This window comes from Heptranchias perlo, chromosome 7 (genome assembly GCF_035084215.1).
Source record: "Heptranchias perlo isolate sHepPer1 chromosome 7, sHepPer1.hap1, whole genome shotgun sequence".
NCBI lineage: Eukaryota > Metazoa > Chordata > Chondrichthyes > Hexanchiformes > Hexanchidae > Heptranchias > Heptranchias perlo.
The window spans coordinates 43,572,331-43,600,049 of NC_090331.1; the positions used below are offsets into that span (position 1 = coordinate 43,572,331).

The 27,719-nt window shown below is 41.2% G+C and overlaps 1 protein-coding gene across 2 annotated transcripts in view; it reads right to left on the reverse strand.

Annotated features, from left to right (window-relative positions):
* The window catches only part of tanc1a (tetratricopeptide repeat, ankyrin repeat and coiled-coil containing 1a), a 229,619-nt gene that overhangs the window by 42,674 nt on the left and 159,226 nt on the right, over positions 1–27,719 (reverse strand). For both annotated transcript variants that reach the window (XM_067987420.1, XM_067987421.1), the window contains 4 exons: positions 22,607–23,214; positions 16,857–16,965; positions 14,133–14,255; positions 10,943–11,179 (listed from right to left, as the gene is read on the reverse strand). In XM_067987420.1, coding sequence (XP_067843521.1) covers positions 10,943–11,179; positions 14,133–14,255; positions 16,857–16,965; positions 22,607–23,214 — 1,077 coding nt within the window. The remainder of the gene's footprint in view (positions 1–10,942; positions 11,180–14,132; positions 14,256–16,856; positions 16,966–22,606; positions 23,215–27,719) is intronic.

Consider the following 27,719-nt stretch of genomic DNA (forward strand, 5'->3'; position numbering starts at 1 on the left):
ACTCCTTAAATAAAAAGTTACAGATATCTTATATAAAATAAAAATAAATGAAACTGTAGCAAATATCAACACAGCAGATTCGGCTAGATTACAACACTTAGCTTAAAACTCCTCTGGTTCACAAAGTAATAAAAGACATGATGATTTACTAACCCTCCCAACACTGAACCTGAGTTGTTGTCCATAACATAAAATAAACTTGCACATGGCATTGAGTCCACACGATCAAACGTTTGCTCATTCACTTCCACATCAACAGAACATAAAAAAAGTGAGGACAGATTCCCTCTCAAAAGACCAAAGGTGATTGATAAATAGGTATTGTACACAACTGAACAAAACTAACAAAACTAGCAAATTAAAACAATTCCTGGACCCCACGGTTATGTTTTAGGGCTTCATCAGATACTTCTCTCCTGTCCAGTGCCAAAGACCTGTCATGTAATTAGCCCTTGCTCCCCATGAACTGCAGCGTAACTTTGTACCCAAATATCTCAATGCAGCATTGCACAGGGATTGAACAGAAACCCTGGTTACTGCAAATTAGCTCATTGAATGGACACAAGCCTTCTTGTATTCCCCTAGTTTTTGGATAACAAAAAATAAACACCATCCAGACCCTGTGACTATAAACTATAAATCATGTCAACAAGAGCAGAAAATCATTACAGCGGATTTCACTTGATTATAAAACTTCGAACTCAAGTACAAAAATAAAAAAGAATGCAACACTTTGCTAACTCAGTTAGTATTGCTAAACCAGGACCAACATCTAACATAATTTATAAGTCATATATTGACATGGATTTTCCTGCCTCTTAACTTAATGGGCTCAGAGGAAATGACAGCACACTACCCAAGATAAATCTCTCATCCCCTTTTTAAGTTCAAAACAAGGAACAGGATATCAAACAGTATCTTCTACAGCTAAACAAAGCTTATCAAATTAGGAACATAGAAACAGGAGTAGGCCATTCAACCTCTCGAGCGTGTTGCACCATACAGTTAGATCATGGCTTATGATCTATATCTCCTCCATCTACTCGCCTTGGTTCCATATCCTTTAATGCCTTTACCTAACAAAAATCTATCAATTTCAGTTTTGAAATTTTCAATTGACCTAATCTCAGCAGCTACACTACTTACTGTGCCACCTAACTTAAAGTCATACATAGGCCGCACAGTTCCAGACGGGAGTGAATCATTCCCTTTTACCCACTGTCTACTGTTCATTTACAGGATCTGACATATACACACGGGCCATACTGTACGAGACGGGAGTACGAACATTCAAAATTGACGGGCAGGAAAGACCAGCTGATCCATCAAGCCTGCCTCACACCATGATGGCCAGAGCATCATGACTAAACACTTCTCCCCGTCCCCCCCACCCCTCCCCCACCTCCCACTCACCATGTAATCTCCGGGGAGGTTGAAGTGATGGTTCCCTGAACTCCACCCAGAGGCTAACTCCAAATCCATTCACACCTGACTCTAAACTCATTTACCTTAATTACCTAAAACAACAACTTCCATTTATACAGTGCCTTTAATGTAGCATAGTGCCCCAAGGTGCCTCACAGGAGAGAGAGAAATTGACACTGAACCGAAGGAGGAGATATTAGGACAGGTGACTAAAAGTTTGGTCAAAGAGGTAGGTTTTAAGGAGCTTCTTTTAAGGAGCTGAGTATATTCAAGGCTGAGATAGATAGATTTTTGGACTCTAGGGGAATTAAGGGATATGGGGATCAGGCAGGAAAGTGGAGTTGAGGTTGAAGATCAGCCATGATCTGACTGAATGGCAGAGCAGGCTCGAGGGGCCGAATGGCCTACTCCTACTGCTATTTCTTATGTTCTTAAAAGGAGGTGAAGTGGAGAGGTTTAGAGAGGGGATTCCAGAGCTTAGGTCTTAGACAGCTGAAGGCATGGCTGCCAATGGTGGGGTGAACAAAGTGAGGATGCACAAGAGGCCAGAGGTGGAGAAAAGCAGAGTTCTCGGAGGGTTGTAGGACTGGAGGAGATTAGAGAGATAGGGAGGGGCGGGGCCATGGAGGGATTTGAACACGAGGATGCGAATTTTAAAATCGAGGCGTTGTTGGACCGGGGGCCAATCTAGGTCAGCTAACTAAGTTCAGATCAAAGCAAGCAGCTTGTCGCCACAGAATTTAGGGGAAAGCTCGCTTCCTAACAAGCCTTATCCCTTCAAAGGGTTACTAGAGCTAATTTCCAGAAAAGGTTAAATATGGATTCTGTTTGCAATAAAGTGGCCTAATAACAATTCCACGGGGGTTTTGCCAGTCTTTCACCATAATTCTGACAAGAAACCGGTGGGACCTCCGGGAAAATGGAAGAGACTAGATCTCTAGTTATCCGCTGCTTCTGAAAGTTTTCTCACTGCCTTATAGGAGCGGAATCTCTGCTGCCCTTACAAAGCAAATGACGGTCAGGCAACCATGACTCTCAAAGCAGGACTGTTGCTGCTCCTGATCCTGAATCGGGACCTCGCGTTATAGTGATAGCTAGTACGACGAGTGAATGGAGATGTACCGGTCTCCACAAGGGCATATGTAGGCCCCACTGGCTGAGGTTCAAACTAGGCAAGTGGCCTGGACCCTCAATTTTTAAAAAACATTTAGAGGTTGGTCCCCTTGCTCAGACAGCCTAGGCAAACCCTTTTCTCAAACCCCATGGGCTGATGGGCGCTGGCAAACATGGACAGGTGCCCTCCCACTAACCCAACCGGGTCAGCATTAGAGGTCTCCTCTAAAATACCTTTATATATAGAAACATTTTCTCTGACAATAAAATGGATTTCTGATCTATCATACCTACAGCAGATGCTAGTTATTCACACATGGTTCCCAATATCTTCACCTTAATTATTTTCAGAACGAAGTAAGCAGCCTATCTCCACAGATTATACCAGGTTATAAAGGTCTACAGGAGAGATAGGGAAAATGGAAGAGGGGGAGGAGTAGCCTTAATGATTAGAGATGAAATCACTTCAATGATAAAGGGGGCTATAACGAGAGGTAAGCAGCCAACAGAGACCTTATGGGTTGAATTGAGAAATAGGAAAGGATCTAAGACTATAGTGGGAGTTGTATACAGGACCCCTGGCAGCAGCTCTGAAGTTCTAGATTGTATAAATGCAGAGATTAGACAAGCATGTAACAAAGGCATAGTGGTCTTAATGGGGCCTTTAACCTTCACATAGATTGGGAAAAGCAGACTAGCAACTGTCAGAAAGGTAGTGAATTTCTTGAGTGTGTCCGGGATAGCTTTCTACAGCAGTATGTCCCAGAGGCAACAAGGGGGCAAGCCATACTGTTGATATTGTTGAGGGGGATGACTTATCAGGGGAAGGCAGCAGCAGCCAACTTCCTGGCACCAGGGGTAGCTCTGCTGCACAGGCTGGGAGGAAAAAGAGTGGAAGAGCTATAGTGGTAGGGGATTCTATCGTAAGGGGAACAGACAGGCGTTTCTGTGGCCGTAAACGTGACTCCAGGATGGTTTGTTGCCTCCCTGGTGCCAGGGTCATGGATGTCACTGAGCGGCTACAGGGCATTCTCAAGGGGGAGGGTGAGCAGGCAGAGGTCGTGGTCCACATTGGGACCAACGACATAGGTAGGAAGGGAGATGAGGTCCTGCATCAAGAATTTAGGGAGCTAGGTAGCAGATTAAAGAGCAGGACCTCAAAGGTTGTAATCTCTGGATTACTCCCAGTGCCACGGGCTAGTGAGTATAGAAATAGGAGGATAGAACAGATGAATGTGTGGCTAAAGAGTTGGTGCAGGAGGGAGGGTTTCAGTTTCCTGGATCACTGGGCCTGCTTCTGGGGAAGGTGGGACTTGTACAAGTCGGACGGGTTGCATCTGAACCAGAGCGGGACAAATATCCTTGCGGGGAGGTTTGCCAGCACTGTTGGGGGGGGGGTTTAAACTAACTTGGCAGGGGGATGGGATACAGAGTGGAGCTACAATAGGGGATGATGTGCAGCCAAATATTGAGAAAAAAACAAGTCAGCTTGGAAGACAGGGCAAATATGTAAGAGCAAGGCTGGATGGCATCTATTTTAATGCAAGGAGTCTTGCAAATAAGGTGGATGAACTGAAGGTGTTGATAAACACATGGGTGTACGATATTGTTGCTGTCACAGAGACATGGTTGAGGGAGGGGCAAGACTGGCAGCTCAATATTCCGGGGTACAGAATCTTCAGGCGAGACAGAGGGGGAGGTATAAGAGGAGGGGGGGTCGCAATATTAATTAAAGAATCAATTACTGCCATAAGGAGGGATGATATATTAGCAGGTTCCTCAAATGAGGCCATATGGGTGGAGCTTAAAAACAAAAAGGGGGCAAGCACTTTGATGGGAGTGTACTATAGGCCCCCAAACAGTCAGGGGGAGATAGAGGAACAGATATGTAGGCAAATCTCAGAAAATTGTGCAAATAATAGGGTAATAATAGTGGGGGATTTCAACTTCCCCAATATTAACTGGGATACTCAGAGTGTAAAATGCTTAGAGGGTACAAAATTCTTAACGTGCATCCAGGAGAGCTTTTTGAGCCAGCATGTAGAAAGTTCTACAAGAGAGGGGGCGGTACTGGACCTAATTCTAGGGAATGTGGCCGGCCAAGTGGAAGAAGTGCTAGTTGGTGACAGTGACCATAATTCAGTGAGATTTAAGGTGGTCATGGAAAAGGACAGGGAGGGGCCGGAAATAAAGGTTCTAAATTGGGGGAAGGCCGATTTTAATAGGATAAGGCAGGATCTGGCCAAAATGGACTGGGATCAGCTGCTTGTAGGAAAATCCGCATCGGAGCAATGGGAGTCTTTCAGAAGGGAGATTGAGACCATACAATGGCAACATGTTCCCGTAAAGGTCAAGGGTGGTTCCAAGAACTCCAGGGAACCTTGGATGTCAGGGGATATACGAGAATGGATTAGGAAAAAAAGGAGGGCTTTTGGCAGATACAAAAGGCTAAGGACGGAGGAAGCCCTAGAGGAGTACAAAAAGTGCAGGGGGATACTTAAAAAGGAAATTAGGAGATCAAGGAGGGGCCATGAAAAAACACTGGCGAGCAAAATAAAGGAAAATCCTAAGATGTTTTATAAGTATATTAAGGGTAAAAGGATGACTAGGGAAAAAATAGGGCCCATTAGGGACAAAAATGGCAATCTGTGTGTGGAGCCGGAAGATGTAGGAAGGGTTCTAAATGAATTTTTTGCATCTGTTTTCACTATGGAGAAGGACGACGTAGACATAGAAATACGACAGGGGGACTGTGATATACTCGAACATATTAACATCGAGCGGGAGGAGGTATTGGCGGTTTTAGCAGGCCTAAAAATGGATAAATCCCCAGGCCCGGACGAAATGTATCCCAGGCGACTGTGTGAGGCAAAGGAGGAGATTGCGGGGGCTCTAACACATATATTCAGAACCTCTCTGGCCACAGGGGATGTGCCAGAGGACTGGAGAACCGCTAATGTAGTACCATTATTCAAGAAGGGGAGCAGGTAAAAACCGGGGAACTACAGGCCAGTGAGCCTAACATCAGTGGTAGGAAAATTATTGGAAAAAATTCTGAAGGACAAAATTAGTCTCCGCTTGGAGAAGCAAGGATTAATCAGGGATAGTCAACATGGCTTTGTCAAGGGAAGATCATGTCTGACTAATTTGATTGAATTTTTTGAGGGGATGACTAGGCATGTGGATGAGGGTAACGCAGTGGATGTGGTATACATGGATTTCAGTAAGGCCTTCGATAAAGTCCCGCACAGGAGACTGGTCAAGAAGGTACGAGCCCATGGAGTCCAGGGTGCCTTGGCACTTTGGATACAAAACTGGCTTAGTGGCAGAAGGCAGAGGGTGATGGTCGAAGGCTGTTTTTGTGACTGGATGCCTGTGGCCAGTGGGGTACCACAGGGATCTGTGCTGGGTCCCTTACTGTTTGTGGTCTACATTAACGACTTGGATATGAATGTAAAAGGTATGATCAGTAAGTTCGCTGATGATACAAAAATTGGTAGGGTGGTAAATAGCAAGGAGGATAGTCTCAGTCTGCAGGACGATATAGATGGGTTGGTCAGATGGGCGGAACAGTGGCAAATGGAATTTAACCCGGAAAAGTGCGAGGTGATGCACTTTGGAGGGACTAACAAGGCAAGGGAATACACATTGAATGGGAAGACCCTAGGCAAGACAGAGGGTCAGAGGGATCTTGGTGTGCAAGTTCACAGATCCCTGAAGGCGGCGGAACAGGTAGATAAGGTGGTAAAGAAGGCATATGGGATACTTGCCTTTATTAGCCGAGGCATAGAATATAAGAGCAAGGAGGTTATGATGGAGCTGTATAAAACACTGGTTAGGCCACAGCTGGAGTACTGTGTGCAGTTCTGGTCGCCACACTACAGGAAGGATGTGATCGCTTTGGAGAGGGTGCAGAGGAGATTCACCAGGATGTTAGCAGGGCTGGAGCGCTTCAGCTATGAAGAGAGACTGGGAAGATTGGGTTTGTTTTCCTTGGAGCAGAGGAGGCTGAGGAGGGACATGATTGAGGTGTACAAAATTATGAGGGGCACAGATAGGATGGATACTAAGGAGCTTTTTCCCTTCGTTGAGGGTTCTATAACAAGGGGGCATAGATTCAAGGTAAAAGGCGGGAGGTTTAGAGGGGATTTGAGAAAGAACTTTTTCACCCAGAGGGTGGTTGGAGTCTGGAACTCACTGCCTAAGAGGGTTGTGGAGGCAGGAACCCTCACAACATTCAAGAAGCATTTGGATGAGCACTTGAAATGCCATAGCATACAAGGCTACGGACCAAATGCTGGAATATGGGATTAGATTAGACTGGGCTTGATGGCCGGCGCGGACACGATGGGCCGAAGGGCCTCTATCCGTGCTGTATAACTCTATGACTCTATGACATACTAGATTTAGTAATGAGTAATGAACCAGATTTAGTTAACGGCTTAACTGTGCGTGAACATCTATCCAATAGTGATCATAACATGATCGAATTCAATGTAGTGTTTGAAAGGGAAAAAAGTGAATCAGCTGCTAAGATTCTAGACTTGGGCAAGGCCGACTTCAATGGGATGAGACAGAGACTGTCTACAGTAAACTGGGCAAATCTGTTAATGGGTAAAATGACTGATGATCAGTGGGAAATGTTTAAAGAAACATTTAACGTGATACAGAATCGGTTTATACCCGAGGGGCAAGAACTCTACTTGCCAAAAAAAAACAGCCATGGACAACTAAAAAGAGGTAAGGGACAGTATAAGACATAAGGAAAGGGCATACAAAAAAGCAAAAAATGGCACAGATCCTGGCGAATGGGAAAGATACAAAGATCAACAAAGGGTCACAAAATAGATAGTAAGGGCTACAAAAAGAGAGTATGAAAAGAAACTCGCAAGGGATATCAAAACCAATACAAAGAACTTTTATAGTGATATTAGGAAAAAGAGGGTGGTCAGGAGCAGTGTTGGCCCCTTAAAAACTGAAAGTGGGGATACTGTCATTGGCAATGGGGAAATGGTGGACATGTTGAACAATTACTTTGCGTCAGTATTTACAGTCGAAAAAGAGGATAGCATGCCGGAAATCCCAAGAAAAACTTATATTGAATTGGGGACAGGGACTCGATAAAATTAACATAAGTAAAGCAACAGTAATGAAGAAAATAATAGCACTAAAGAGTGACAAATCCCCAGAACCAGAGGGTTTCCATCCCAGGGTTTTAAAGGAAGTAGGTGAGCACATTGCAGATGTCTTTCAAAGTTCTCTAGATTCAGGAACTGTCCCTCTGGATTGGAAAATTGCACATATCACTCTGCTTTTTAAGAAAGGAGAGAGAGGGAAACCGGGGAATTATAGACCAGTTAGCCTAACATCTGTTGTGGGGAAAATGCTGGAGTCTATAATTAAAGTATAGGGTGACTGAACACCTCGAGAATTTTCAGTTAATCAGAGAGAGCCAGCATGGATTTGTGAAAGGTAGGTCGTGCCTGACAAACCTGATTGAATTGTTTGAAGAGGTGACTAAAGTGGTGGACAGGGGAATGTCAATGGATGTTATTTGTATGGACTTCCAGAAGGCATTTGATAAGGTCCCACATAAGAGACTGTTAGATAAGATAGAAGCCCATGGAATCAAGGGAAAAGTACGGACTTGGTTAGGAAGTTGGCTGAGCAAAAGGAGACAGAGAGTAGGGATAATGGGTAGGTACTCACATTGGCAGGATGTGACTAGTGGAGTCCCGCAGGGATCTGTCTTGGGGCCTCAATTATTCACAATATTTATTAACTACTTAGATGAAGGCATAGAAAGTCTCATATCTAAGTTTGCCGATGACACAAAGATTGGTGGCATTGTAAGCAGTGTAGATGAAAACATAAAATTACAAAGCGATATTGATAGATTAGGTGAATGGGCAAAACTGTGGCAAATGGAATTCAATGTGACAAATGTGAGGTCATCCACTTTGGATCAAAAAAGGGTAGAACAGGGTACTTTCTAAATGGTAAAAAGTTAAAAACAGTGGATGTCCAAAGGGACTTAGGAGTTCAGGTACATAGATCACTGAAGTGTCATGAACAGGTGCAGAAAATAATCAATAAGGCTAATGGAATGCTGGCCTTTATATCTAGAGGACTAGAGTACAAGGGGGCAGAAGTTATGCTGCAGCTATACAAAACCCTGGTTAGACCGCACCTGGAGTATTGTGAGCAGTTCTGGGCACCGCACCTTCGGAAGGACATATTGGCCTTGGAGGGAGTGCAGCGTAGGTTTACTAGAATGATACCCGGACTTCAAGGTTAAGTTACGAGGAGAGATTACACAAATTGGGGTTATATTCTCTAGAGTTTCGAAGGTTAAGGGGTGATCTGATCGAAGTTTATAAGATATTAAGGGGAACAGATAGGGTGGATAGAGAGAAACTATTTCCGCTGGTTGGGGATTTTAGGAGTAGGGGGCACAGTCTAAAAATTAGAGCCAGACCTTTCAGGAGTGAGATTAGAAAACATTTCTACACACAAAGGGTTGTAGAAGTCTGGAACTCTCTTCTGCAAATGGCAATTGATACTAGCTCAATTGCTAAATTTAAATCCAAGATAGATAGCTTTTTGGCAACCAAAGGTATTAAGGGATATGGGCCAAAGGCAGGTATATGGAGTTAGATCACAGATCAGCCACGATCTTATCAAATGGCGGAGCAGGCACGAGGGGCTGAATGGCTTACTCCTGTTCCTATGTTCCTAGATGTACAGAATGGCCTCCCAGTAACATCTCAGGAATTATGAGATATTAGCATAACAAAATGTTTTGTTCACTTTAAAAGATTTGCTATAGCTACATTCCAACCTAGGATAAATTTGCATCCAGTCTGCAGTAAATACATCAAGGCGACTTAAACAGTGCATGTCGCCAAGGCCTTCTGATGTAAAACTATATAACGTAAAGTTCTAATACATTAAATAGGACAGATTTCTGAATCTGTTGGGGTGCACATAAAATTTTATTTCCCCAATGCCATTATAATTGGTTTCCCCCCAAGTTATAATTTGGGGGAAAACCAATGTGTCCACTTTCCTCTGGCCATAATCTTTCCATTGAAGAGAAAGCAGAATCTGCTCTACCCTCCCCATATCATCTCCTTGCCCTCCTCTCTCCACAACCACATTCTGTTCCCTCCCATCCACCCCAAACCCATTCTCCTCTCCCACCTCAACTCCCACAGATAAACACACATTATAATGTTTAAAAATATTATATGCACGTACACACACATGCATCATAGGGGAGATGAGGAGAAATTTTTTCATGCAGCAAGTTATGGTGATCTGGAATGCACTCTGAAAGGGTGGTGGAAGCAGATTCAATAGTAACTTTCAAAAGGTAACTGGATATATACTTAAAAAGGAAAAATTTGCAAAGCTATGGGGAAAAAGCAGGCAAGTGGGACTAATTGCATAGCTCTTTCAAAGAGCCGGCACAGGCATGATGGGCTGAATGGCCCACTTCTGAGCTGTAAGATTCTATGATGATTCAATGATATAACAATATATACATACATACACACAAAAATGCACACAGAAACAATATTGCTATCGTTCTTCGATCAGTCACACAAATGCAGAAAACTATGGGTTAATTTCACAATTCCAGTGTGGGGCCCCACTCATAGAAAGTATATTTAAATGCACTTGTAGGAAGTTTGGCTTAGAAATAGGGTCAAAACATGGCAGTCCCGATTCTTCGCATTCACTCCGTGAGGGCAGCTCCTTGCTTGGAGCTGCAATTTGCGGAATAACTCTTGCAATGGGATATAATGCTAATATGGCTGTATCAGTTTGGCTTGGTAAATAACACTCACCACTGAGTCAGACAGTGGTCTTTCAAGTCCCACTATAGACGAAGCACATAATCTATGCTGACACTTCAATGGAGTGTTTTAGTGGATGTAAAAGATTTCACGCTTCTATCTGAATTTGAGCAGGGATTTTCTCCCAGTGGCCTGGACATTCCTTCCTCATCACCACCACCACCACCACAAAAATAGATTATCTGGTCATTCATTTGCTGTTTGTAGGACCTTGTTGAAAGGTGTTTTAATAAAATGGGAACCTAGATGAAAGCTGTTTCAATAATATTACTCAGTTATTTTATCCTAACTTGCAATCACAATTATTCTGTTTGGCTTTTGCAATTTTAGATAAATTCCTTAGCCTGGATATCACATGGTTCCTCAAATACTGTAATTTTTGATGTCTTAGGAACATCAACCCAAATGCAGAAAACCACCACTGAAACTGACAAAAATCTACACAATATTTTGGTAATATGTTTAGTACTTCAAATACACAAGTCTATTTTATGAATCTCCAATAAAAGTAACTGCGCCAGTTAAGAAGTAAGCTTCCTTACCTTCGTTCCTTTCTTGTACAGAAGAGTCACAATATTCAGGTGTCCTGCAGCTGCAGCATGACAAAAGGGGGTAATACCACTTTCAGAAATATGGTCAACCGCAGCTCCAAACTCAAGCAGCAGATTTACCATTTCTTGATGACCAAGGTGTGACTGGACACATAGGATGGGCGCATTGTTCAAGACCTCAGTTCGGTAGTTTACGCTGGCTCCTCCCAAAATCAACAATCGACTCACCTGCAATATGTTATAGAAATAGAATATTCCAAAACCTGCTTTAATTGTTCTACATTTACTTACCTGAGTGGGAATAAGATTACACCCTAAAGAAGTGGGGAAAAAAAAGTTGGAAATATTGCTGCACTAAACTGGTTCAGGGAACTTTGACTAGAAACTGTAATAGGAGCAACATCAGCAGTCTCTGGACAATTTTGCTTGCAAATTCAGTCTGTGTTTTTTCATATATAAACAAGACTATTCTTGCCCTTCAGCATCGCTCCACTCACTTAGAGATCTACAGTTATGAAACTGAAGTCTTCACACTGATCATGCTCCTACAGATACAAACTAGAATATACTTGTAATAAATTAACCTAGTCAGCGTTTAATTGAACTCTGACTCAATCCACATGGATTACGGCTAAAGTTTTACCCTTTCACTGTCAGATCCACTCATGACCACTGAGACCTTCATGATAATCAATACTCCTCTGACTTCTGTCAGCAGTGCCGAGGACATTGTCAGAGGTGCTGTTTTTCCGATGAGTCATTAAACCAAAGCCCTATCTACCTGTTCAAGTGAACGTAAAGATCCTATTCAAAAAAGGAGCAACAAAGTCCTCCATGTCCTGGCATCTCTCTGTTTGAGGGACCTTGCTGCCTCATTTGCCTACAACACTGACTACACTTCAAAAGCAATTGAATGGCTATAAATAGCTTTGGGATGTCCTGACAATATGAAATGGGTTGTATAAATGCAAGTTCTTTCTTAATTATAGTGGATATTAGCTCCAATCTACACACGGTAAAACACGTGTTCCTGTCCAGAAACTTTACTCTGCCTATGTAATGGAAATCCATATGTCAACATTTATGACAAAACCCTATCGCAACATGTTAACTATTTGCCATCACTGTTTATTCATGAGATGTGTCAAATCGATCAAAATGCTTTTTGGAAAAAATCTTCATCTGCCATTTTTTTCCTCAGCAACTGAAATTTCTAATATCCAAAATAAGGTTTTAAACAAAATTAAATCAAAAAGTTACATATTTCACAATAAGTGATTAAATTCATCGACTGAATCTTGACATTTTTACTTAAGGCAAAAGCCATTCTCAAAGGCCTGTGCTTCGACTGGAAATTTTTAGCTCTCAACAGACGGGCATAACTTCAACCACATGCATTTTGCTGAATTTCTCAGCGTGCAACCGTTGCATTATGACTTGAAGGGTAAATGGGTATGCCACTGTGGATTTGAAAGTTTCTTTGCTTCTTCCAGAGGACTTCTGAATCCCAAAAGCTTTATTTCAGACAAGTTTGACATTAACAATTGCTGTTTTATCTATTATGAACTATTCATAGACAACCTGTGCTCAGAACAGTTAGGAAAGAAAAATAGATTGTTTATTGAAAATTGATTTTTTTTTTAGTCATTTGCCTCTTTATTGTTGAAAATTCAGTTAAAAATTGTCTTCCCAGTCATTTCGAAGCTTTAGGAACTTTTTTTAAATAACAATTTGGAAACTGCGTAAATGATGAACTTTTGATTATATTATGATATAATTTATAAAATATACTAATTTTTACTTGTTTATTGAAATTTATGTTTATTGTTAAAGACTGTATAATTCGGAAATCTCACTAACAGCTCACTAAAGGGTAAATATTCAGCTTTGGCTCTTCTTGTGCAGTTCGGGAGCACATATTGGGAAAATGAGCACCTCCAGCCCTTGATTTTTTCATCCATTAATTTTAAGGAGCAGAAAATTTGCCCTTAAATGCTTTAAGTCAGGAATTTAAATACAAGAGCCAGCTGAGAATGGGAAAACGGTGGTAGTAATGGGGGTACTTGAAGCCTCAAAAGTTCCGACGATCGAGTTGGGAGATAAGGCTGATGGGCGAGATTGCTGAGGCTCGAGGCCATGGGCAGGTTTGTTCCATTTCCTTGTTCAACCGCTCATGCAGGTAATCTGTTCCACTATATGTGAGCAATGCTATGGGAGACCCATTAGTATCAGTTTATTTGAAGTAGTAGATATGTAGGTCATGGCACAGAAGGTGCACATGTGTTTTAAGATGGGTGATATGAAAGCCACATGAATGGGAAAACTGCTGCTTCACCATGAGCGGCACAAGAGGAGCCAAAGCCGAATATTTACCCTTTAGTGAGCTGTTAGTGAGATTGCCGAATTATACAGTCTTTAACAATAAACATAAATTTTTATGCTGCCAGGCATAACCTCAATACTATTCCTCCAACTGGGGAGGCAGCTCGTGGAGATACTGACTGCCATCCTTCTGCAGTTATTCTTGCCCTAAACTCATTCTCATCTGATAGCAATCCATACCGATACCCTTTCTGCTGGACACAATTCTCTTCTACACATTACGTCTTTGTTCTTCTATCCCCAGCCTCTCGTATCTCCTCATCCATATTTCTCTCAAATCTTCAACTCCAATTCTACTGCAAACAGCTCACATTTCTAGCATTTCTGTAACCAGCCATCAACTCTTCATATTTCAGTAGTTTTCTCTCATGCATCTCTTCTCAGCTTGTAAACTTCTGTTTACTCACTAACAAGGCCATAGGTTCACAGTTTTTCACAGAACAGACAAAATTGTGGGATGTAATCCTGAAAACACCAGCAAAATCCAGGAATCTCGTACAATTAAAAGCATCATTTTATTTATTCAATCACCATAAACCCTTACGCTGATGATAAAACACCAGTAAAAATCCCCTGTAAAAATGGAATTTGATTTAGTCATGGTAAACTAATGGCCCTATATATTAATCAATAACTCCGTCATTATGCCCATCCCAAGCCCCACTTTGTCCTGTTTTGAATTCTGCAAAAAATACCCATCCTATTTCAGCAGGAAGGGAAAATATTAATCTTTCCCAAAAGTATAATTTACAAAATAGAAAAATCTGTACTGCGAGTGCAACTACGTAGATCCTCTTACCTTCACATTGGGAGTGTAAAGATTTCGTAAGGATGTGAGGGCAGCAGACAATCCATCACTGCTATAGCCTATCCATAGGGCTTGAAGGACACTAGAAGAGATGCCTGTCTTTTTGCTTAGGCCCTAATGAATAAGTTAAGAACATGAATCATTAGAAAAGAATATACACTGAATTTTATTTAGAAAACTAAAGTTCTTAAACATCCTATTTAATATTTAAATATTATGTTACAGCTCTATTTATCTGCCCTATTAGCTGTGAACCAAACCCACTGAAGTTGTCGTTTCAGCTTGGGTTAAGAATCCCACAGGGCTGTTCTGTTTGTACAGTCAGTAAATGAGGTGCATGTAGCGTGGGAAGTTAAGCTCATTGGGTGAAGGAGGCGTTCATGAAGCCTTGGAAGCTTTAGTGAAGTGCAAATCTTAAGAGGAAATATGCGATTAAATCTAGAGATAAAATCATGTGCTACCAACATATATGCCAAACATCATCATTTGATGCTGACAGCCAGTGTTTTTGGAGTCCAGTCCAATTCAGCATGTGCTGACAAAATTAGGGAGGATAGGGTGTGCCATCCCTCAAAGCTGCTCGAATCCTGGTGTTAATCAGTCAATTTAGCCTCTGTGCACTATGAGTGGGAATTCTAGCAAGGGGAGAAGACTGGGGCAGTGGATGGCAATGAAGGGGAGAAGTCAAAAGCTGAGATTAGTGAAACAGGCGAGAAGTTGGGAGCAGTGAGAGTGCCAACTTGAACTGGAGGGAAGAAGAGTACCAGCTTAAACGGGAAGGAAAATTGAAATAGGGTTTTGAAGAGGAGAACTTGAATTGGGTTTGAAGGAAAGGAGGATGCCAGGACGAATTGGGGGGGAGATGAGCGCGCTCCGATGAATTGGGGCAAGGGGGAAAGGAGAGACAGAAGAGCGCCATTATGAACTAGGAGGGTTGGAAGAGGAGAGGGTGTCTCTGTGAAAGGACAGGGAGTTGGATGAGGTGCAGTGTTTCTGTGAACGGGGTGGGGGGAGCAGAGGTTGAATGTGGGAAAATGACCTCCTCCACCACCAGCATACCGTGGTTACAGTGTATAATATCTACAGCATGCATTGCAGCAACACGTCAAGGCTACTATGGCAGCACCTCCTAAACCCATGACCTTCACCACCTAGAAGGATAAGGGTAGCAAGGTGCATAGGGACACATCACCTGTAAGTTCCCCTCCAACATACACACCATCCTGACTTGGAAATATATCGCCATGCCTTAATCGTCAATGGACCAAAATCCTGGAACACTACCTTAACAGCATTGTGGAGGCACCTTCACTACACAGACTACAATGATTCGAGAAGGCAGCCCACCCATTACCTTCTCAGGTCCATGGGATGGTAAATGCCAGCCTTAAAGGGACTGCTGGATGTTGCTCAAAAATAGCCAAAAGACATTTTAAACTTTTACTTTTGTGGGGCCAGTGCACCTGCAGCAACCCCCCCACCCCCCAGTGGCGGACTCAGTCAGCCGTCCGGATCCACCCAGCAGCCAGCTCATTCTTCGCCTTCCCCAACCAGCGAGCTGCCTCGGAATGATGGTTTGGCGCATGCAGCTTATCAGTAGATGACGTCTGGGCCTCAAAATGCCTTTGGCCTCACAGCGGATACAACCGATGAGCAGTGTGTGCCTAAACTGAAAATCAGCCTCAAAATGTTTAACAAGAATGTATCATTTTTAATATAAAATTCTAACTTTTTTTTTTAACAGGAGCATGCTCCCAGATCCCCTCTCCAGTGTAGAAATGATGTTCCAATGCTGTTCCTAGAACATTTGTACTTCACTCTTCGATACACTAATTTTTCCCCACTCCAATACAAATGAAGGAATGTTGGGTACATCTACTTTTCCACATGTTGGTTTATAATCAGGATCATTCGTGAATTGTCAGCTTTTTGAGGATTTTATCAGGTTTTTTTTGAAGTTGTGGGATCAGCTTTTGCTAGTTTTCTAGACTGTCATGTATGTTCAAACATTCAAGGCTTCCCAGAGTTGTACTGTACTGAAATTTCTTTTCTAATCAATCTTTTAAAATTGTGAGACCTCAGATCTAAGAGCATTTGATCTCCTTGATTCTATTTAATAGTTCTACCCTTGCAGATTTTCAGAGGTGGTAAATTACATCAGAGAGTTTACAGTTCTGATTCTGCAGGATATTGCACAACTTCATGTTGATTCTGTTGATCCCAAAGGAATGAAAAAGCAAATACAGGAACTGGCCTGACACACCTAGCTAATCAATAAGCTTGTGCTTAAATTTCCTGATAGACGCTTTTCAGTCCAAATTGGGGGCTCTCTAATATTTGCTAATTTTAATTATCCACCATGACAGGAGATGGCTCTCCATTATGAGGAGAAAATGAGATTTCCTCGGTATCCACATACCGCTATTCTCTCTGCATTGCTAGGGAAACTTGCTGAGCCGGGTGATCCTAGCAAATTATATGTGCAGTTGTATAAAATGCACTATGTACAACAATTCCTTTTGAATGGATAGACCTGCATATACATTTAGGATTCTCTAACTAATAAATAAAAAAGTTTGTTAAACATGAAGCTAAAAGTTGTGCTCTTGTGATCTTCTATAAGCTTAAATTATGCATCTGGAATATAATGCAACATCTAAACTATACAGAAGACTCTGTTTTGCTTTTTAGAAAATGAATAGGATCTGTATTCACCTTGAAAATATGCGCTTTCAGTATGTGATGGCCAAATTCCACTGTCTGCTGTCGGTTTAGTTTTCCTTCTTGACGAGAGAACATGAATGCCATAAGAGCATGTCCACTCCTGTGAGAGAGCAGGAATCAAGATGACAAAGTTGTAATTGTTAAACAATGCTATAATATTTAATAGCTCTAAATGCTTTAACGTACAAAGTAAAGACAGTCAGCAAAAGCAATGAGAGGGATGCTTGATGTCCCACAGGAGCTGTTTAAGATAAGCTGGCAAATGACAGTCCAAAAGGGGCCAGGGGCAGTTCATGTCCCATTCTCCTGAGCTCCGCTCCTCCATAAGGCTGCTAGGCCTGTCTCCTCAATACTGCCAGATCCCAGCAAACCATCCAACACTACCAGACTTTGCTCCCACAGTACTCCCAGACCCTTCTTCCTTAGTCCTTCAGAGCCAAGGATTTCCCTTCAAGACTTCTCTTCCACTCCCAGATCCTGGGTCGCCATTTCAGTGCCTACAAATTCAAATCGCTTTCCCAATGCTCCCAGATCGCCTCTCCCAGTGAGTCAAGATTGCAAGAACTGTCCCAGTGTTCCCAGAATCCCTCTCTGCAGTGTTCCTAGACACCAGTACCTCCCAGTCCCTCGGTCACCCTTCAGTGTAATCCTAATCCCTATAGCTCCTTCCAAGTAGAACAGGACTCCAGGCCTCCTTTTCCCAGTGTTCCACAATCCCAGGCACCCCTCTGTGCTGAACAGTTAGTATCAGTGAGAATACTATTTAGCTTAACACCCCAGTTCTCATAAAACCTCCACTTCACCTTGAGCAAAGCCAGAGATCTAGAACTGGAAAGAGTTTATACGTTACACATACACAAACTAATATAGACATACACACAGATTAACGCACATATATACACACACATACAGATATACTTATACAACCATAAACATACAAAGATATACAGATTGTACACGAATATACACTCAGATATATGCATATGCAGATATAGTTACACAGATATACACACGCAAATTTACACACACACCAACATATACACACACATATAAGCGCAGTCACAGATCTGTAGCCATAACCACACACACACATCCACACAAACTGACTAATCCAAATTACAGGACTGAAACAGGTTGTGCGGCCCAACAAGCGCATGTGGGCGTTTATCGCACATATGTGCACACACATATACACACCAAGGAGGAATAAGCCCATGTGCCCGACCAGATTCCATATCCCTTTATTCCCCTTTCCTTCAACCATCTATCGAGCTTACTCTGAAATGTTGATATGGTTTCTGCTTCAATCACCAGCTCTGATAGTGCATTCCTAAGCCTTACAACCCTCCATGTCAAAACGTTTTTGCGCTCTGTCCTAAATCTCTTACATTTAATCTTGCATCCATGTCTCTTCATTCTAGAGCCAACAACTACTGGAAACAGTCTGTTTCAATCCCATATGTTTAACATTTTAAAAACCTAAAAGAAAACACCCTATAATCCTAACATCTCCTTTAGCTTGGAGTCCATTTTTTTTTGATTATGCCTTGTGAAGTGCCTTGGGACATTTTTCAACATTAGAGGCATTATAGAAATGCAAGTTATTGTTGTTGGTGCACACCCAAGGTAATCACCCACATTCTACTCATCTACCTGATCAATTTCATTACTCATAACTAGATCTAACACCTCACCCCCTCTCGGCATACAAACATACTGCTTGAGGAAGGAGTCCTTCACACATTTTGCTCTGTTTACTCCCTACTTGCTCCTATCAATGAGTGGGTAACTAAAATCTCAGAGCAATAGTTTTATTATTCATCTCCCTAATTGGTCTCAGATTTCCTCTTCCATTTCCCTCCTACAATTAGGGGTTCTCTACACACATACCATACTCTTACACACACACACTCGCATATATGCACGCGCGCGCACACGCGCCCCCCACCCACGCACACATACATACATAGAATTACATAAAAATTACAATAGAAACTGGTTGTTCGGTCCAACCAGTCCGTCTTGGTGTTTATAATCCAAATGTGAACATCCAAAAGTTGCTATCTGAGTTGCGCCGCTCTGCCGTTAGCTTTGCGAAAATGGTATTGCTCGGTCTGCCTCACCATTGACATGCATTGAATGTCGTGAAGTTGCTGTATCTGCGCGATACGTACGAACTAAACCCATCGCAGATATTTAGGGCTAGTAATTACAAGTGTTAAGTACCCTTTTAAAAATGTGATAAGTGTTAATGACTGCCAATCAACCTCTCTGGCACCGAAAATTAACTAAGTGTGGAGTCTCATTCTTTCAGGTTGAGAGTTGTTTTAGGAGATTTTAAAAATGTCAAATTTTTTATTTTAATTTTTTTTACTTACTTTTCCTATGTGTCTCTTTTCTCTCTCAGTGCAATCTTTCTTCTCCACTCTATTTCTCTTTCATTACCTGATTTGATATTGAATCCACCCCCTTTAATTCACCCTCAAGTCCTTCCGTTGTTTATTTCCCAGTCCTTAAATCTCATTGGTTAAGAAAATACCCTGTTGCTTGCCCTGTTCACTCAGGTCCGAGATGCCCTGTTTCCCTCGCAGCGCCGTTATCAGCTCGCACCTTCAGCAACTTAGTGAGCAAAAAAATTTTGAGCTGAAGGGTGCAGGGGCAAGTCTATCTAATGGCAGGCGCCCTGCTACAGCAAAATCTGGTTATATGTTATATATATCCTACATGTAGATCTTTACATACAAATATATATAATTTTATGGGTTGATTTCAATAGGCAGTGGTTCAAGCTCCCTGACATTACTAATGTCCTAATTTTTCAGTTGTTGCCATTTGATGATCCTTGAATTTTTTATAAAGCTTATTTGTGAACTGGAAAGGCGACATGTGTGTGTTTCATTAAATGTTTTTTTTACATTGATTATTTCCAGCAACAAAATAGATTTTCTTTGGGTTTATATTAGCCTGAAGCTTGGGATGAAGCAGGACCGTTGGCTGCAGAATGGAACAGGTCAGAATTGGAAAAATTAGTTCCTTATAATCACATAGTTAGCAAGAGTCAATCAGATACCAGTTTGAGTCGTGTGATTCATATGGACAAGTCAAATCTGTGGGATACAACAATAGACTGCAATGGACATACCAATTTATAATTCCTAACTGGCATAGCACAAGAGCTTATGGAACCATATCTCAGCAGCTGTCAGTAACTTCAGAAAAGGAAAGATAAGGGAAGAAAATCTAAAAGAGGGTAGGGGAGAAATACTATAATGAAACAATCATGCAAGTTTTAATGGATTTACCATTAAATTAAAAATGACTGAAAATCATGACAATATTTTAATCAAAGGAAGCCAACTTAAAAAGTTGCAGATATTTTCTGCTTGCTATAGGGACATTTGATGGTCATTTTTCACATAAGAGCAGAGAACTTAAACAAAAAAAAGTGAATCAGATCTAAATCTGTAATAGGCTTCCTCCTCCCATGAGAAACTGCTTAACCACAAAATTCCACCAGAATAATGAAAAACATTTAACTTTTTGTTGCCTCTTAAGAAAAATATTTCAATGGGCTTCCATTTTGCCCAGATTTCTGTATTGATATAAAATGGTTATCACAGGCAATTACATGAACTGCAATATTTTGGAGCTAAGCAAGGGAAAATGCAGCATTTAACCACTAGATCTATTTTGATAGAGCTTGTTTAATGTAAGACAATTCAAGGAAGCTAAACACGGCAAATATTAAACTCGACACATTAATCATTCCTACTTAATGAACAGAAGGTTGTGAAATCAAACTGCAATAAATATATAAAGACACCGTAATCCAAAATGCTCAGCTGGGGTCAATCTAGTTTTACTGTGGGTTACAACCTGACCTTTCATTTCTAGGAACTGAGTTTGAACCCAACCCAGACTGATGGGATGAAAATCTTCTCTATCTGAACCATAGATCCTTACAGCACAGAAGCAGGTCATTCAGACCATGGTGTCTGTGATGGCATTTTGCTACAGCAATCTAAAACTAACCCCAACTATCCCTCTCACCACACTCCCCACAGCCCTATTATCTTCCTCTGCTTCAAATACTTAATCCAATTTTTCCTGAAAAAACATAATGGTCATTGCCTTAACAAGTCCTTGCGGCAAAAGCCTTTGTGTAAAGAAATTTCTCTTAACCTCTTTCCTCACCCTGTAACGATTTTAAATTTATGATCCCTACCCATCAGAGGATATATTATTTCCCTATTCACTCATCAAAATTCTTCATAATTTTAAAAACAAAACATTAAATATCCTCATAGCCTTCTCTGCTCCAGTGGAAATAGTCTCAGGATCACAAGTTTCCTCTCTCAACTAGTTTCCTATCCATGGCATTATCCTATATGCTCTTTACAACTTTAATGTCTTTTTTATAATAGGAAATCCAAAACTGCACGAAGTACCTGTGCCTAACCCATGCTTTGCACAAATTTATCAACTTTACTCTTGTACTCAATGCCCCTATTTATAAAACCCAAAATCTTGTTGACCTTTTTATGGCTTTACCTACACGCACTTGCACTTTCAGACAATTATGTATTGAACCGCAGGTCCCTCTGTTCATTCACAGACTTCAGTGACTTTCCATTGAGCGTGTACTCCCCCTCCTTATATTATCTCCTAAAATACTTTATTACCTCACAAAGTGTCAGCACTCCCACCTCAGAGTCAGAAGGTTGTGGGTTCAAGTCCCACTCCAGAGACTGGAGCATAAAATCTAAGCTGACACTCTAGTGCAGTACTGAGGGAGTATTGCACTGTCGGAGGTGTTATCTTTTGGATGAGACATTAAAACGCAGCCCCATCTGCCCTCTCAGGTGGATATAAAAGATCCCATGGCACTATTTGAAGAAAAGCAGGGGAGTTCTGGCCAATATTTATCACTCCAAACAGGTTATCTGGTTATCACAGCGCTATCAGCAAATTGGCTGCCAGGTTTCCTGCATTATAACAGTCACTACATTTCAAAAGTATCTCATTGGCTGTAAGGCGCTTTGGGTCATTCAGAGGTTGTGAAAGGCGCTATATAAATGCAAGTTCTTTCTTTTATCTACATCAAATTAAATCTGCCACCTGTCTACCCAATCTGCTAACCTACATCTTACAGCCCTCCTCTCTGTCAAACTCCCAACTTTTATGTCATCAGGAGGATGCTACTAGGAAGGATTGTATGGGAAGTGGGGAAATCGGAAAACTGCTGATATAGAAATATTGAAATTTACTGCAAGAAATTTACTGCAGTTCAATTCATTGAAATTTAACCTCCGGTCCCTCTTCGCTTCTTTAAGAAATAATTTATTGCATTTCCCTTCGCTGTAGCAAATCCACTTCAATCTCAAAGTTTTTTTAAATGTCTCATTTTTGCTGTATAGGCAATATCCCTAAACCTCCCCACCTCCTTTAAGACGCTCCTTAAAAGCTACCTCTTTGAGCTTTTGGTCACCTGTCCTAATTTCTCATGTGGCTCGATATCAAATTTTGTTTGATAACGCTTCCATGAAGCACCTTGGGACACTGACTAAATTAAAGGCACTATCTAAATGCAAGTTGTTGAATTAGCGTTCACTAATCTGATGTCATGAAGAAAGGCAAATTTGTTTGAAATAAATGGACAAAAATGAACAAAGTAAATCTTCAGTTGTAAATCAATCTATATATGTAATGCAAGAGCTGCTTTAAAATTCAAATACACCAACCTTGAGTCACAAAGAAAGTCCGTGTTTTCACCATCTGCTCTCCAAACAAGCCACTCTCTAAACGATGGATGGCAAAACATTCGTGTTTTGTCTCTTCGTTTGATCAGAAAACATGAAAGGCCCTCCATCCTCTGCTGGAAGTCCTCCCACTCCAATTCACCCTTCACAGAGCCAGCATTTATTGCTTGGAAAATCTGCTCATCTGTCAGTGGATGAAGGGATGCCAAGGCTACATTCAACACAGGAAGGGCCTTTTCAAAGGCAGTATATGTTAGAAACTTCATGTTGCATTGTAGAAGGTACAGTTCTGACAGGGACACAGGAACTACCTTGTAGCTTGCACTCTTAATAACCAAATGACCCTTTTCAAACAAATCTAGGGTCAGCTTCAAATATAGATAAGATCCTTGGCTGCGCATGATAAGATGATTGCTGACTTTGCTCACTGTAATGGTGTCAGTTTTTCCACTCAGAGAGATGTTACTGAGTATTCCATGACTACTGTTAATTCTGTGATGGATGTACGCATTCAGATCCCTGTTAATATCTTCGTTCTCTGGAAAATCATCTAGAGAAATTTTGAAGAATGGAAGTAGACTTGTGATCTCCTATAGGAAACAAAGTATTTTTTAATATTGAGATAAATAAAAATCAGAATAAAAGATGTAAATATTCCAAATCTAAGCTCAAACCTTTTTAGTATTGCAGAAATATTTCTGCAGTTTCATTTTGTTTTATACAACATTCTATAATTTGGTAACTTTCTCTACTTCTACTTCAGTATTTTTAAACAACTAATATTAGCCAAGGAGTTTAAAATTAGTGACACTTGGTGCATTTGTAGGAGACAAAATGTATGTTTTGGAAATTTGGGGCTATTTGAGTTTTAAGCATCAAAAGATACCATACAGCCCATTACTCTAAGCAATTTCAGCTCATAAGAATTTTATAGAATCAAGAGAGTTTCTGGCCTGTAGACTGACTTGTTCATTTTGAGAATTGAGACACTTTGAACTGCATTAAAATGTCTTTTCTGTTTCATGAATTGTCTAAATTTTAAGCGACACATGGCTGAAGGTTTTTTTTAAATGAATGAACTTGTATTTATATAGTGCCTTTCATGTCCTCATAACATCTCAAACCTCTTCACAGACAATGAAGTACTTCTGAAGTGCATTCACTGTTAAGTAGGCAAAAAGTGGCAGTCAATTTGCACATAGCATGATCCCATAAACAGCTATAAGATAAATAACCAATTCATAGCTTTAGTGGCGTTGGTTGAGGGATAAATGTTAGCCAGGACACAGAGAACTTTCTTGCTTTTTTTCCCCCAATAGTGCCATGGAATTTTTTACACTCACCTGAACAGATGAGGCTGATGGAGCCCCAGTTCAACATCTTATCCAAAAGATGCACCTCCAACAATGCAGCATTCCCTCAATAATGCACTTAAGTGTCAGCCTAGATTTTGTAATCAAGTCCCTGGAATGGGGCACTGAACCCACAAACTTAGGAACATAGGAACAGGAGTAGGCCATTTAGCCCCTCGAGCCTGTTCTGCCATTCAATGAGATCATGGCTGATCTGTGTCCTAACACCATATACCCTTCCTTAGCCCCATATCCCTTAATATCTTTGGTTAACAAAAATCTATCCATCTCAGATTTAAAATTAATTGAGCTAGCATCAGCTGCCATTTGCGGAAAAGAGTTCTAAACTTCTACCACCCTTTGCGTGTAGAAGTGTTTCCTAACTTCACTCCTGAAAGTCCTGGGGCTAATTTTTAGGCTATATCCCCTAGTCCAAGAATCCCCAACCAAAGGAAATACTGTCTCTCTACCTACCCTATCAGTTCCCCTAAATATCTTGAAAACTTCGATCAAATCACTCCTAAATCTTCTAAATTCCATGGAATACAACCCTAGTTTGTGTAATCTCTCTTCCTAATTTAGAATCATAGAATGGTTACAGCACAGGTCATTCGGCCCATCGAGCCCGTGCCGGCTCTTTGTAAGAGCAATCCAGTTAGTCCCATTCCCCTGCTCTTTCCCTGTAGCCCTGCAGTTTTTTTCCCTTCAAGTATTTATCCAATTCCTTTTTGAAAGCGATGATTGAGTCTGCTTCCACCATCCTTTCAGGCAGCGCATTCCAGATCATTACTATTTGCTGCGTAAAAAAGTTTTTCCTCATGTCACCTTAAATCTGTGTCTTCTGGCTCTCGACCCTTTCAAACTTCTGACTCAAAGAAAGATTGCTACCACCGGGCCAAGCTGACATGTAAAATTCTAATTTTATTCAAATGTTTGAACTGATGATGTATGACTTTTTGTCCATTTTATAATGTTTAGTATTGCAAATGTGCAACAATCTATATTTGCCCTGACCTAGGGCAGAATAACACTCGAACAGTACTTCCAAGGGGCATTTTGGTGAGTATAATACTTTGCTAACTCTTTTTGGAATCAACATATTGGTTGTTGGTAAAGGCTGTACTGGTCTGCCCTGACAAACAGTGCATTGGTCACCTGCCAAATGCAGGTGTGAACTGCAAAAAGCGCCTATCCCATAAAAGGTAATGTGTGTTGTGAGTCAGAGCAGTTGAGGTAGGCTGCAGGTCAACTCTTCTCGGGCTTTCCAGCTGAATCTTAGCCCCCTCATATATATCTTCTGGCTGATGTTTTAAAAGGAACAGGATTTATATAATGTTGGGTGTGTGTAAATGGGGGGGGGGGGTGTTGCTGTACTGCCTTTGATGGTGGCCGATTCAGCGGGCTTCTTTTGGAATCTCTCCTTCTCTAACAATGGGATTACTAAGAGAAAGTCCATGCTGCTGCTTATGCAGATTTCTCCATTAATCTCTTGTGACAGGCACTCTTAATTGACAGCAGCAAGCAGTAGAAACCTTCAGTGCTCAATTTTTTTTTATCCAAACCAAACCTGTAATACGAGATATCCTCAATTCTCTAACCTAGATTGTAGCTGCAGTGGTGGCTCATTAAGACAGCACTTCCATCTTCATCAGTTAGTTCAGCTAAAGCAAACCTGCTTTATTAAAGGCACATATTACATCAGTATGTGGAAGGGCAGAAATGTTGGAATTCTGGGCACAAGCCGTCATAATCCTGCCATTTTTATATGATGTCAATATGGGGGGAGAGGTGCTTTTACTGCACACTCCCCTCTAATAGAATTTTAGCTGCATTTTTAATGGACAGGGTTCCAGCAGATCCAAGTTCCACCCAGATTTATCTCAATCACCCCTTCACAAAAAAAACATTGTGTTACTGCTTTTAAATTGAAGGTGTTTTTTTTTACTGGAGAGGGGTACTGGGTTGCTGATTTTAAATGGGAAGAGTGTCTTCACTACATGGCCACTTTTGATATCCTGATGTTAGATTGCATACCAGTGATTTCATTGTGAAATCACTGGTATGCAATCTAACATCAGGATATCAAAAGCATGTCTGTCCAGATCCCTGGCAGTACATACAAGAACACCCTCTGCCCTCACCTAATTTTGCTAGTAAGCCAACCCAATAAAGTGGCCATTTTGTCCAGAAAGGCCTGAGAAGATGGATATGAGGGAGAAGAGTGGTGGAAGATGTTTCTTCGAAGGCAAAGACTCCACTTAGACAGATAATCATTTTTTCTTCTACAGGGTGCATCCTTCACACACCGCTGGTGAATGACTGAGTATTAAGTAAGAGAAGAGGGAAGAGCTTTTTGAGATGCAGAATGAAAATGTTGATGTACCAAATGTCCCTGCCAATTCTAAACAACAATGCTTTGTATGTACAGACTCTTCCCTGTAGGTGTAATGCAAATAATATCTACTCATACTTTGAGTAAATCAAATAGATGAGCTTCAACTGGATATGCAAATCTGTATTTGCTCGGTGGTAACAAAATACATATTCCACGAGCAACTTAACTAAATCGATAAGTGACCGACCGGCCTTCCAAGATTTTGAATATTCAAATAAATATATAAGTAGATTTATGTCAGGCATTAATTGCAAATAAAATTTCAACATTCTGTAAGTGGCCATGTAGTGAAGACACTCTTCCCATTTAAAATTGTGATGGGGAGAATTTGGAAATTAGGAATGACCATCTATTGAGCATGGTGAAAGCTACACACCTTGAAGGATCCTGGCCATGTTTGGAGTACTGCATGATCTGAGTGCCAAAACCGGTAAAGTTGTGTGACCACCAGTATCTGAATTTCATTAACCTATGTGCCATGCCCTAAGTGCTTAGTCATTCGAAATGATGGCCAGAAGATGTTACAAAGCTAAATTCATGAATCAGGAAAGTAAGGGATGGCCTCCTACTGAACGTGAAGCAACAGGGTTATAAAAGGCTTAGATACCAAATATGAGAGTATTGTTTGAATTAGGTCTGACAAGATACAAAAGGTATTCTAAAACCATGAGGACCCCACAAGACAGAGGGGCGACAACTTTTGAACAACACTATTCAACAAACTTCATTCATTTACAACTGTAAGATCTGTTCAAGGTAGCCTTATGGGAGGCCAGAGTGTTTACTACAAATAATGGCAAGCTCTGTCCTAAATGTCATACCCTCTCAACAGCCAACTGCTGGATCGCAAAGCAACTCAAGACATCGTATTGATCATCCTGCTAAAATTTTGAACTTGAGGGTCACTCCACGGTTCAGGTACCAATGGAAATTCACAATGCATCCCAACCGAGGGACAATGGGTCCCACTTTGTTCATAAATGGATAACTGTTCTGATCTGCCCTGCACCTATGGAAAATTGCAGAGCCAATTGTGGCTTGTTGAGATACCAGGCAGACACATTCTTTATCCAGCAGCTTGGGCCCATTTTTCTCCAGGTTGGTTCCCCAATTTGACAAGGAAACATACATCATAAACAACTGGAAGGTGGTGGAGGAACCTCCTAGAGAACTATGTAATGATGAGACAAATCCAGAGCTGAAGCATGGCCCATCTCAAATCACCACACAATAAACTAAGTTTAACTGAAGAAATGTCAAACGGTGAATGACTAAGATGGCTGTACCATTAGATTGAAGACACAAAGATAGCGGTCTTATGAAATTAAGGACCCTTTGTGAAAAGGGG